This window comes from Mesocricetus auratus, unplaced genomic scaffold, assembly GCF_017639785.1.
Source record: "Mesocricetus auratus isolate SY011 unplaced genomic scaffold, BCM_Maur_2.0 Super-Scaffold_100001, whole genome shotgun sequence".
NCBI classification, from domain to species: Eukaryota; Metazoa; Chordata; class Mammalia; order Rodentia; family Cricetidae; genus Mesocricetus; species Mesocricetus auratus.
Genome location: NW_024429187.1, coordinates 10,619,464 through 10,632,961, shown reverse-complemented (window position 1 = coordinate 10,632,961; position 13,498 = coordinate 10,619,464). Strand labels below are relative to the sequence as shown.

At 43.7% G+C, this 13,498-nt stretch overlaps 1 protein-coding gene across 9 annotated transcripts in view; it reads left to right on the top strand.

Annotated features, from left to right (window-relative positions):
* Positions 1 to 1,464: 1,464 nt before the first annotated feature.
* LOC101831756 (solute carrier organic anion transporter family member 1A5) overlaps positions 1,465 to 13,498 on the top strand; it is a 107,160-nt gene continuing 95,126 nt past the window's right edge. For 2 of the 9 annotated variants that reach the window (XM_040743513.1, XM_040743514.1), the window contains exon 1: positions 1,471 to 1,716. In XM_040743513.1, coding sequence (XP_040599447.1) covers positions 1,709 to 1,716 — 8 coding nt within the window. In that variant the 5' untranslated portion in view covers positions 1,471 to 1,708. Of the gene's footprint in view, positions 1,717 to 4,688; positions 4,786 to 13,498 lie in introns of all 9 variants that reach the window. The other 7 variants (XM_040743520.1, XM_040743519.1, XM_040743516.1 and 4 more) reach the window with 6 other exon arrangements.

Below are 13,498 nucleotides of genomic sequence, written 5' to 3'. Positions count from 1 at the left end.
CTGGGTCCCAGAGGTCACATTAGGGTGGGAAGGGCTGGGAGAAACCACAGACATCCAGCGAGACTTTGTCTCGGGTGTCTTTGGGGACCCGACGCTAAGCATCTCTCCACTATCTTCATTGTCTTTCTTTTATACGTTTATTGTACTTTTGTGTGTGCTGTCCCTGTCCATGTGAGTGCGGGTCTGTGTCAGCCTTACCGGTTATTGCTCAGACATTATTCACCTTGGTTTTTGAGACAGGGTCTCTCTTCAAGCAGGCGAAGCTGGCTCCACACCAAGTGCCAGGGATCCGCCTAGCTCGCTCTCAGGTGTTGCGATTGTGAGTGCACACCAGCAGGCCGGCTTCTGCGAGGCGGGTTCTGGAGGTCAAAGCCAGAACTGAGGCAATGGGCACTGAGGGGGGGGAGAAATGGGGGCACAAGTCCCGTGCGGTTTGCTAAAGAGTTACTGTTTGCCCCCCAGAAATATGCAATAAGGTTTCTTTTCCTTTCTTCCTTCCTTTCTTCCTTTTCCCCTTTCTTTCTCTGTCTTTTTCTTCTTTCCTTCCTTTCTTTCCTCCCCCTCTCTTTCTTTCTTTCTTTCTTTCTTTCTTTCTTTCTTTCTTTCTTTCTTTCTTTCTTTCTCTCTCCTTTTTTCTTCAATTGCTCCTCCTCCCTCCCCCTTATCCCTCCCTCTCCCTCCCTCCCACTCCCTCCTTCCCTTCCTGTCTTTCTTCCCTTCCTGTGTTTCTTTCTATCCTTCTTTCCCTTTCTCACCCCAGTTTTTGTGGTGGCCTTTGTCTCCAGCAGTAAGTTTCTATTTCTCTAAAATATAGCCCATTTTCTCCACACGCACTGGGTTTCTCTGTACTGACCACACCACAAAGCACAGAGGAGGTCAGGGGACCCACTTTTACCCCAGATGATTAACAATTCCAGAGGCAGAAACATTGTCTCTGCTAGAGAAGGAGTACAGAGACATCTTTAGAGCAATGGAAAAGGGAAAGAGGGTGACTTGCCAGGTAGGGTATCTTAAATGCAAAGAAAACTCCAGATCCAATAAAGCTGATGGTTTCCCTGCTCTGGGGGCTCCCTTTCTATATAAGAAGTCTGCAAGGCTTTCCCAAACACACAACTAACTCTACATGGTCTTGTTTCTCTGTCTTTTAATTCTTTAACTGACAGAGATACAGAACCCACCTGGCTATGGTGCCTTTATTTTCCTGGCTGGGCTACCTCTCCAACCCTCTATGCACAACTGAATTCATCAAGTGGGCAGTTATCCAAGTACAGGAAGCTTGTCTTCTTAATCAGAAAAGAAAACAAAGAAAACCTGCAGGCCAGTAACATGGGAGTAACATCAAGGGAGTTCTCTGGGGTCTTTTGATAAGATGTTGCAATCGGAGTCCAGGCTACTGAGGAGTTAACTGAAATCACAGGTCAGGAAGGAGGAGCCCCCGCTCGGGCTCCAAGTGGCTAATCTTGGAGTCTGTTTCCAAGATTATAACCAGTTTTATGCAACCCTCAGAACCAAAGAAACTTTAACAAAGGATTAAACATTATGTAAACAAAGATCCTTTGATTTACCCCTCCGCCTCTCCAAGGGACAGGAGGCTCCTGCCCACATTCCACAGTGCTTGTCTCCTGCCAGTCACTCAGTAGGTAACTAACATATGGCAGCATTGATGAGCTCACAGACCAGAAGCAACCGTCAATGGGAATGGTGAAGGATGCTCAGGTAAACGTCCTTCATTTCCTCTGGGTGTTGTGGGGGATGCAATCCAGCAATTTTTTTTTGCTTGGGAAAACAGAAGGCAGATTTAATCCTAAATTATAAATTTAAGATTCTCTGAGTTTTCTAATATCTGGCCTTTACATTCCTGATAGCAACAGCAACTGTTCTTAACAGTGGATTTATTCTATGCAATGCAGCATGGTTGTTCGTCTGTTCCTACACAAAGTTTGGTGTGCCTGGAGTTTTTAAGTGTGTAGCTAAAAGTGGTTTGGTGGATTAGAAGGGAGTCTGTCTGAATCTCAGGAATGTTGTTTTCTTTCTGCTTTGCCAGTCGGTGTCCTGGAAGGCCGCTCCTTCTTTATTCAGCTGCTCTATATCACACTTCCTAATTCTTACACGCCTTGATCTCTCCATAGGTTCTTATCTCTATCCCTTCAAGTCCAAAGCCCAGAGCTGTGACCGTCCGTGCTGTCCACACACACTACGGAAAGTCACACACATGGGCATTTACGCTGAAAATGAAAAAAAACAAAAACAAAAACAAAAACAAGATGATTACTCAAACACAAAACATAGTCGGCTGCTGCTTATCTTCATATTTCTTTCTGTATTCACGAAGAATGTATGATAGCATATGTCATTGCTTGCAACCATAGACATGTTCCCCTTTTGTTCGTGAGTTTAAGGCCATCTGATAGTCAGGATTTGTTGCTGCTGTCATTTGATGCTGCACTGTGGAAAGCTTTCCCTGTCAGCGTGCTTGGTCATTAGGTGACAACAGGTGTGCCCCCCCCCAAAGTGGAATCACAGAAGCCTGGTGTCCCACCACTCCGCGCCCTGCCACTAAGTATTCGGCACCTTCTCATTTCCTTCAGTTTCCTGTGCAAAGCCAGAGGTGCATGCTGCTTGGGGAGCATTTTCTCAGCACGTAGCAAACCTGTGAAATCCCACGCTGGTCATTTCCTCATGTGCTTCTTTCCCATTTATAGAGCTTTCTTCTCTCCCACGTTAGAGTCACAGACTTTGCTTTTCATATGTCTCAGGCATTTCCCTATGACATCATTTTTGTGCTGTGTATTGTGTTCCCAAGCCTGTGCGTTATTGTGTTAGTATGCAGTAGGTCCACATTTTTTCCCCACTATGCTTTTTGTTTGTTTGGCTTATATTGTTTGTGTGCCCCCACCACCTAAAAATATATTTTTAAAGACGACTTTCCTCAGCTTAGTATTTCCCTAGTGTTTTTGTAACTTTTATTTTTATTAAAATCGCCAATCTCTTGGCTTTTAAGTTTTTGAGCATTATATTGTCCAGGGCCATCTCTCTTCTGTTTTTGCCCCTAGAGGGGGCCTGGATACATGATGAAGACCATTTATTAATAGGGTTCTCTTCTCCTGCTATCTTACTCTTACCTATTATACCTCCTTTGACCCGGGTTCTGGGCAGCAGCCTGCTTGTCTGTATCCGCGCTCAAAGCATACCATTTTAATGAGAGCAGTGTCATGATCATGGATCTCACACATGGCAGTGCCTACCATCTTTTTTTGGTATTGATAGGCATATCTGACATATCTATTCTTTGTTACATAACTTTTAAAGTTGTTTCACTTTATCTTTTGAAACTTTACATTAATTGGCTCATTAATTACTGATCTGTGTGTGTCTGAGTGAGTGTGTATGTGTGGTGCATGTAGCATGTGTATGTACACACCAAGGAAATCAGTTCTGTCCTCCCAGTGCCTGGCTTCCAGGAATGGAATTCAGGCTGTCAGGCTCGTCTGTAAGTGCTTTACCTGCTGGCCCATCTCATCAGCCCTAAACTGTGTGTTTTGTAAGTGTTCATAATTTCCTACAATTAAAGCAATGCTTCCTTTATTAACACACACACACACACACACACTTCACACACACACTTCATTTCTTGTCCTAATAGGCTAGAAACACTGCTTTGCTGTGTAATTCTGGTGCTGTTGTGGGGGTGACTTACTTCCCTCGTGGATGCTGGAAGAGTAAGATTTCTGCTATGATGTTTTTATCTTCTTCCATTACTAGCACAGGGTGAGGAAGGGATTTGTTGTTATTTCATACTTGTCCTTTCATACATTGACCACCATTGAGTAAAAGACTATTTCTAAGTGCTAGCAATATCTGAATACCTAAGGTTGTCATGTGTAGGGTGTAGTTTTTCCCACCAGTTGCCTGGGCCCTGCTGTGCTGTCTGGACCCCCAAATAACACACAGGACATTATATATATTAATTATGAAGCTGTTGGCTGTTTGCTTGTTTCTTACTGGCTAGTTCTGACTTAAGTATTTAACCCATAATTGTTAATCTAAGTATTTCTCTTACCGGAGAAAAGGGTCCGAACCTCTTACTCCTCTGGTGGCCTAGGTGGTGTCTGACTCTGTCTCTTTCCCAGAATCCTCCTTGACTCCTAGTCCCACCTATCTTGCTTCCCTATTGGCCAACAGTGCTTTATTCAACAACCAATAAGAGAGACAGAATTACAGAATGACATCTCCCATCAGTCACGTATGCTTCTGGATCAACTAAGTTACGTTCTCATTGCTGTAATCAAATACCCAACAAGAAGAAAATTAGAGGGAGATGGGGCTTATTTTTAGCTGATGGTTTAAGGTAAAGTTATTCATGGTGGCTTATGCAGGAGTGGCCCATTGTTGGACCAGCAGACAGATGGGACAAATTGGGCAAAGACTAGAAACCACAAGGCCACCCCCTCAGGGCCTGCTTCCTTCAGACGGGTTTCATGTCCTAAAGGTCTCACAGCTTCCCAAACAGCATGGCCAGCTGAGCCTGCAGACAACATTCTCATCCATGACAGCACAAGAGGGGGCTTTTTATGGCATGCTTTATTCTTCCCCAAGCTAAGTCTGTAGAGCTGTCCAGAACCCCACTCAGGGGACACTCGCTGAAGTTGCTGCCTTGAAGTGAAGTCACAATTCATGCCTTTCTTCAGCTGCTTCACCAAGCTGACCTGAAAGATCGGGAAGATGCTTGAAGACTCACTCAAGTGATGGATGTCCTCCAAAAGGCTCCAAGGATTTCATCCTCAGGTTTGTGAAGTGTTGCCTTGTCTGTGGGTGCAACAGTTCACCACTTCAAGAAACCCTTGACTGAACTTTTTTTTTCTGTGAAGATCATCACTGAATCACAGCTGGATTAGACTTACTGAGCAAAAGTATCGATGCAAAAACAAAGGTCTCATCCAAAAAGGGATAAGGGACAGTTTAGTCTGGAGCCAAATATGAGTGACCGTGGCTTACAAACACAGACTTAGGTTACCCCAAGGTCCATGCTCCAATGTGGAAACAGTTTGTAGCAACTGAACAAAGAAAATCACAGACCAAGTCACTTTACAAATACATTAGTGGAAACATTAGGTAGGAGGATTAAAACAAATTGGAGACACCTCTGCTGTAGGCCTGGATAAGTTTTCTGGCAGTGTTGTTAGCTTTTCGGTTTGTTATAAAGCTGGCACTTTGTGCATTTCTAATGATTTATCCAATGAGCACAAAACTATCAGGCCAGACACACAGGATGGCAGCACACAGCTGTTAAGAGGGATAAAAATGGCCCAAGACAATTTGTCTCTGGACCTGCCATGCTATAACCTCTCCACAGCCACTGATGTTCTAATCAGTTCACTGGCTTTGCAGAAGTTTCTGTTGTTCACAAAGGACAAAGGGCTCGTTTTTAGTTCTTTTTTTTTGTATGAAGATCTAATTTTATAAGTGCCCCTTAAAAAAGCAGAGTCCCATTAGTATGTGATAACCTGGAACTCACTATGTAGGACCAGATTAGGCTCGAACTTGTAGCAATTCTCCTGTCTCTGCCTCCTGAGTGCTGGAATAACAGACATGCTCCACCAAGCCCTGTTCACTTGAATTCTTCAAAGTTGAATATTCAAAAAAGGTGCTGAAATACTGAAGATTAGTGGTGAATGCAAATTTACTTCACGTTTATTGAAAGCAATCAAAATTCACAGATGTGTTATTTGGTCATGAGAATAATTCCTTTATTGATTTCTGAGAAATATTTTTAAATATATTATCTAATTTATGAAAGGATTGGTGACCACACTTCTCCCACTTAGAGGACGTCAACTCTGAGTAAATAATTAGTTGGGTATATCTAATGTGGGACTTCCCTACTCCCGAATAAGTTAAAGGAAGGTGTATTTACTTCAGTTAACTTCTAATTTTTTAAATCTGGAAGTCTCTGAGATGCTTCAACACATATTCAAGATGGATTGAAAAACAGCTTTTGGAGAATTTTGTATCTAGATTGATTAGACATTTTCTTCATGAATTCACAGTGCTTTAAAAAGTTAGAGTTTGTCTTCCGTCCAAGTGCTAACATCCCCTGAGCAAGAGTGTCCATGTTAAACAAAGGAAACAGCTTCCTAAGGCTTAGGGTGCTGTCACTTCAATGGTTTTGGAGAACATTTACTTTCCTTCCATAAACATGCAGGCATTATGCTTTTAAGAGTGCAGTGAATCCCCAGCTGGAAAATTAACTACAAAGCAAAAGTATTTTTGCTCCTACTACATAGGACACTTACAGGAAGCCTGGCCTCATGGGATGTTCCTGGCGGAAGAAGCAGAGTGAGCTCTTTGATGAAGGGGAACGAAGGAATGAACATTTAAGAAGGTGATAGATGAGACTTTCTTCTGAAATGTAGGAGAAGAAATCATGCAAGAGGAGAGTGGGAAAACAGACAAACATGATGTCTAAACTGCGGGCACATTTTAGATTGGTTTTGTAAGTGGTTTTGTTGGAAGGAAACAGAAAATGGATTTCCTTAAACTTATTAATATCCAGGTGGGAAACGTGACTCCTAAATATTCTCATATCTTAGAGCACAGGATCCTAAACTCTCAGTGGGCTTCACAGCCAGTGGATGTAATGGGTCCTGGTGTAAGGGAAGAAATGATTGCTGCAAATTGTCTTTGGACCTCTACCTAGCAACATGTGCGTATGCATGAATGAATGACTGAATGAATGAATTCTGAAAGCTCTCTGTGTTTATACAGATGGAAATCTTTTAGTGAGAGTTGGACTGTGTTGTTTTCCTAGCTCTATGAGGCAGTAACAGAGCTCCTTCTCCTGACCCCAAGTCCAGTAAGCATGACTTTAAGAAGCATACTCTAAGTCCCTATGTGTGTTTCCTGAAGTTTGAAAGTTACTGGGCACTGATGTCAGATTTGTGGTTAATGAATCTGGACCAAAGCTTCTGCCTGGGTGGAGCTCAGTTGATAAGAATGCTTGCATATCCTGAAGGAAGCCCTGGGTTTGAACCCCAGCACAGCATAAAATCAGGTGTGGTGGTGCACAGCTGTCAGCTCAGCACTCAAGAAGTGGAGATAGGAAGGCCAGAAGGTCAAGGTCAGGGCTGGAGAGATGGCTCAGCTCTTAATAGCCCAGCACTGGCTTTTCCATATACGTTTTCCCAGAGTAGAGGGTTTGCAACCCAGTACAACTGGTGGCTTACAGATCATGTGTAACTTCAGTTCAAGGGATCAAATGCTCTCTTCTGGCCTCCATGGACACTGCATGCTCACGCTGCCCAGGCAGGCATGCAGGCAAACTCACATATGTGTAAAATAAAAATAATTAATGAATCTTAATTAAAGATGTTCAAAGTCATCCTAATTTAGTAAACTTGAGGTCATCGTGGGATACAAAGAATCCCATCTTTAAAAATGGATATGGCTGATGCAGACATCACATCAGATGCAATAAAGAAGAATATATTTAAAGAATCTGTCTGTCTATATATCATCTATCTATCTATCTATCTATGATCTGGCTATCTATTTTGTGTGCAAGGGTGTTTTGCCCACATGCATGTCTGTGTACCATATGTGTGCATATAAAGGCCAGAAGAATAGTTTGGATCCTTTAGGACCGGAGTTACACACGGTTGTGAGCTGCCATGTGGATGCAGGGAATCAATCCTGGGCCCTCTTTAAGAGCATCTGGCGCTACTAACTGCGAAGCCATTTCTCCAGCTTCATGAACAAGGTCTATGTTTAAAAAGGTCCCCTTATGCAGTTAGGGCCAGAGGGCTAACTGGTAGGAGTTTGGGGCTGTCTTAGACAAGAACTGAACTGTATGGTATAGTGACACAAGCTCAAGAGAAAGTAGCTACAGCTGCAGGAGAAACTGTATGTCAATCAGAAGAGATGCATTCACCAGGAAGGTGAAGAAGGAGGGCTGAGATCTTCAAAGGTTCCCACAGTGCTACTGTGAACAGAAGGAGTCAGATCTGAACACTGGCCCCCAGCCTAGGCAGGCAGGGAGGACAAGTCTGTTTCGTCAAACCCTCCCCTGAAAGCTGGAACCACGAAGTTAATTGAGTCTCTTTGTTCAACTTGGGAGAGAGTAAGCATTAGGTGAAAGGAACAACTGTGATGGAGAAAACTAGATAATCTGAAATTTGAAAATTTTAATGTATTTTATTTTTATGTGCATGTGTGTGTGTGTGTGCTTGCATGAGTTCATGTGCGCAGTGTTATATGCAGGAGTCTGAAGAGGCCAGAAAATGGTGATAGATTATCTGGAAGTAGAGTTGTAGATGGTTAGGAACTTTATGTTGATGCTGGGAACTGAACCCAGGTCCTCTGCAAGAATAGCCAGTGCTCTTAGCCACTGAGCCATCTCTTTCCCATGGCTCTGTCATGGTGGAGAGGTGGGGCTGTGTGCATCCTCAGGCTAGCTAGCCAGCCAGTCTTGCCTACCTGTGAGTTTGATTTAATGGTGGATAGTTGCTAATGTTTTCCTAGAAAACACTGGAAAGAAAAGTGTATGCATGGTCGGGGAGAGAGAGAGAGAGAGAGAGAGAGAGAGAGAGAGAGAGAGAGAGAGAGAGAGAGAGAGAGAGAGAAGAGCCCTAAAGCTTTTCTGATGCTACACCCACAATAAGAAAACCACAGGGTAGCCAGAGTGACGAGGACAACAAGTCAACTTTATATCCTGTTACCTTTAGGTCCCATAGATAGAAAACTGATTTACTTCAGGCTGCTGATCACAGTGACCAAGCTCTTTGTTGGAGGAAACACAGTGTATTATCCACCTTGCATGACTCAGGCCTCTGCAGCTCACGTACCCAAAGGACGACCTGTACTGGAGATGAGGTCAACCTCAGACATTAAGGAAGCTCAGCACATTGTATCTCAAATCAGCCACCCTGGGCAGTCCTTGAACTGGGGTGTATGCTTACAGTGGTGACCTCCAGTGAGGTTCTCGCTGCATCCAAATGTATCCCAGAACCGAGGTCTGTAGCATTTTACCGGCTGTAGCTGCTAGAATCTCCCAAACATCTTGAACTGTGAGTGTTCTTCATTTCTCACTGTTTCTCCCGGAAGGCTTGGAAGCAAGCTGGGAGCAAGTGTGAGAACTGTTGATTGGTATTTTCCTTCAACATTCCGTGGTCTGAACAATAATATTTTTCATAGCATTATATTCATAATATTCTAGAGTGCAAAAATGTGCTGCTATCCTGTCAAGTGTTGCTGCTTGCTGAAGGCCTCTGCTGCGCTTTGTCCTGCTTTCTTGTTTCTTTGTATGTATGTGTGCATATCACTATTTCTTGTACAAATGAAGACACTGACGCTAAAAAGGTTAGGAATGTACACAAAGGTTTGAAAACACCCAGGATGCTCAGAGAGCTCAGCCTTGTTCCCTAAGCCCACGCTGCTCAGCATGCTGGACGACGACGACGACTACTACTACTATTATCATTATTATTTTCTAGTACTTTCTTCTGGACCTCACAGCTCATATGGAGCCTTCCTCCATCATTTATCATGGACCCTAACCCTGACAATTCCTTCACAGCTCCTAGCTAGTTGCTAACTAACTTCAAATACTACTTGGTAAGAACTTCCCCTGCCAGAGGGATGTTTCTTTTACCTTGAGGATCTTGAATTTCAAAGCTCTTGTATGTGTCAGAAATTAATCCTCAGCGCTCCACACAAGTCCCTTGGTTTTGTTTTGAGATGGGTCTTTCTGGAAAACACAGGCCTGCCTTGAGCAATCCTCCTGCCTCAGCCTCCCAAGTGCTGGGTAACAGATGTGAACTATCATGTCCAGTTATAGGAGTCATCACAAGCTTTCTGTCACGTGTAGAACCTAGATTTAAATACGTATATAAGTATATATATAAAACTGTCATTGATGAAATACACACACACACACACACACACATGCACGCACACATACACACACACAAGTACACACATACATAAGTTTAACTCCACATGTTTGGTGGACGTAATTTCCCTCTTTATAATGCCGGATCATGGAGTCAATTGTAAATAAGCTTAATTTGGTAGCAGTTTATTATGTATGTGGTGTGATAGTCTCAATTGTCAACTCAGTGAGATCTAGACTGACCTGGAAGACAAGCCGCTGCATTCTTGTGGGGAGATTATCTTGACTAGATTATTGGATGGTGCGAAGACCCATCTGCAACCCTTGGATGGTGTGCTGTGTGGCGCCTGCGCCATGAACAAGTCTAATGTATCGGGTGAAAACCTGGAGATTTAGATGAAAGACAAGACGTCCGGCCATTTGTGTTAAGAGAATGTGTGTGTGTGTGTGTGTGTGTGTGTGTGTGTGTGTGTGTGTGTGTGTTTATTGCAAGGAGGGAGCAGCCTTATATACAGACTTTCAGCACAGGGGATAAACCCCAGGTGTCAGAGCTCGTGTTTTCATAATTAGAGGTTGATGCCAGTGGGGCAAGACCGGGGCTGTAAGCCAGGACTAGAAAACAGGATGCAGCTGTCGTTATTGGCTGACAAGCAACTTACAGAGACCCCTCGGGGGCTGGGGCCCACCAGTGCTGATTAGGTTTTTATGCCAACTTGACACAAGTAGAGCCATCTGAGAAGAGGAGACCTTAATTGAGAGGATGCCGGCATAGGATACAGCTGTAGCAAGCGTTTTCTTAATTAGTGACAATGGGCTGGGCCCACTCCTGGACCGGTGGTCTTGGGTTCAGGATGAGCAAGATACAAGGAGCAAGCCAGTAAGCAACTCTCCTCCATGGCCCCTGCCGCCAGGTTCCTGCCCTGACTTCCTTCAGTGATGCATTGTGATGTGGAAGGGTATTTTCTCCCTAAGTTGTTTTAGGTCATGATTTCACCGCAGCAATAGAAACCCTAACTAAGATGGTACCTTAGACTACAGAAACAGGAGAAAATGAGCTGAACACAAGCTTTCAGCGATCTCGGCGGCCGACTGCGGGTGCCGCGTGACCAGCCACGTGACCAGCTGCTTTGACATCCCCACCATGATGTACTTACTGACCTTACTCTGGAAGTGCATGCCAAAATAAACCCGTTCTCCCTCCTGCAAGTGTCTTATGTCAGTCAGGCTCTTTTGTCACAGCAAGAAGAGCAGCCAAGGCATTTGGTAAAATTTCTGTCGACTTGGGTTCCATCCTCCTACTCTAATAATCAGCTTATAACGAGGGCTTTCCGTCCTCCTGCTCTTCTAATCTGCTTATAACAGAGTTTTCTTGGCTCCTTGGGGGATGCTAGCCTTTGTTCTAGAGAAGAGCAGGAATGTTCTCACAGGGAAGCAGGTGGATTTACGGACCCTGGATCTTAAATGGTTCTGTCAAATTTTTGAAATTCTAGATGTAATTGTACAGTACAGATGTCTTTGTGCCCCTTGGCTCTTGCGGCAGGAAGAGATCTGGTGGTGCATATCCTAGTGTGTGGGTGGCTTATTGTCCTTCTGTTTCTCTGTTTGTTTATCTTCGAGGCTTTCTCCAATATTGTTGTACGTACAATTGGGCCGCCAACCTTTCTCAGGTTTCCCTTTCTCAGTTTTCAAGACCTGCTAGACAACAACATAAGTACACTCTGTAATGCCAAGCCACCCTACCCTTTGTTTAGATAAAGCCATCATGACTAAAATAGCCATGGCTGATTAATCACAAAAGACATGCCAGATACCTTTAGTCCTAATCCTTAATAAAAATATGTGAGAAAGGCATTACTATGTTTTATAAAGAGAGCATAAAAAAGCCATGCTTTAAAAAATTTCATTGTGCTATACAACATTATTGTTATACCAAAATGCATTTGTGCATTTACTCACTCATCATTCACGGGTGACAGTAATTCCACCAGTGTTCATCAGACACCTGTTTTGTGAAAATAATGAACTTGAGGATTGTGAGGGTTATAGATAGCTGTCATATATCTCTGACCTCAAGAAGCTTTGGGGATGGACAGAGAGCTAACAACTGAGCATAGTGATCAAAATATAGGTTAGAAACTGTGGGGTTCTCCAAGGTAGTTTTGAGGTTGTAATCACCACCACAGTGTCAAATACAAAAGCAAGTGGTATACACAGTAGTCAGGGAATGTTTGAGCAAACTGGCAAGCTACAGACAGTTAACTTGGAGATCTCTCTCTCTCTCTCTCTCTCTCTCACACACACACACACACACACACACACACACACACACACACACACAGAGCATGTGTAGCATTTGCACAGCTGAGCACATCCCAGAGATGGAAAAAGCTGTTTTGAGTGACCAGAACGTATAAGCAGGAGGGCGGAGGTATGACAAGTGTAAGGTGTGAAATGGACAGAAGTCAGGTGCCCAAGAGTAGCTTTTTTAAAACTAAATTTTTATTTGAATAGTATTTTACATCCTAATCCCAGTTCCCTCTCCTCCCATCCTCCCATTTCCCCCACCAACCCCCTCATCCCATCTCCTATCCACTCCTCAGGGAGGGTGAGGCCTCCCATGGGGGCTCATCAAAGTCTATCACATCACTTGGGAAAGGACCTAGGTCCTCCCCCATGTATCTAGGCTGAGAGAGTACCCTTCATAGTGAATGGGCTCCTAAAGCCCATTCCTGCAGTAGGGATACATACATACTGTGCTACTGCCAAAGGCCCCATAGACTGCCCAGGTCTCCTAACTGACACCCACATTCAGGGGGCCTGGTTTGGTCCTATGCTGGCTCCCCAGCCTTCAGACTGGGGTCTGTGAGCTCCCACTTGCTCAAGTCAGCTGTTTCTGTAGGCCAAAGGTAGCTTTTCTAGCATCCAAGTTCTCATTGAATCAAATAAGAAAGTTTTTATTTCAGTTTTGTATCAAGCACAGAAGCAAAAGTCTCAGGAGGAAGATGGACACTGTGCCAGAGAGATCGCTCAGGGGTTAAAGGACTTTCCACACAAGCTTGCACACCTGAGTGTGAATCCTCAGGACCCATGTAGAGCTGGACAGTAGCTTCTACAATCCTAGAACTCTTGTTTTAAGATGGGATGAGGAGTGAGGAGAATCCCTGGAAGCCTTCCATCTGCAGTGAAGGAACCAGTAAACAGGGATAAAACCAGCTTCAAAGAAGACAGGAGTCGGAGACTGGCAAAGGTCATTAACTTCTGACCTCCACACATGTAGTGCAGCACATGTGTGCTTACATATGCACCACACACACACACACACACACACACACACACACACACACACACACACACACACTGGATCATAGAAATATGCCATTAAAATAATTCCAATTTTGGAAGGAAAATTATACACCATGAGAAATCTTTCAATGTTGGAAATATTTAAATTTGTTAGATTTAGTGCTTTCCAGACCCCCCTTTCTTCCAGTTTGGGCTCTGAAAATATAAATTAAACAAAACATGCATTAAAAATTCTGTTTTGTGGGCAAAGATCATTACTCTCAGTGTGAAGTTCTTCACAGTTAGAATAAGTATTTCAGTTCCGTTGTT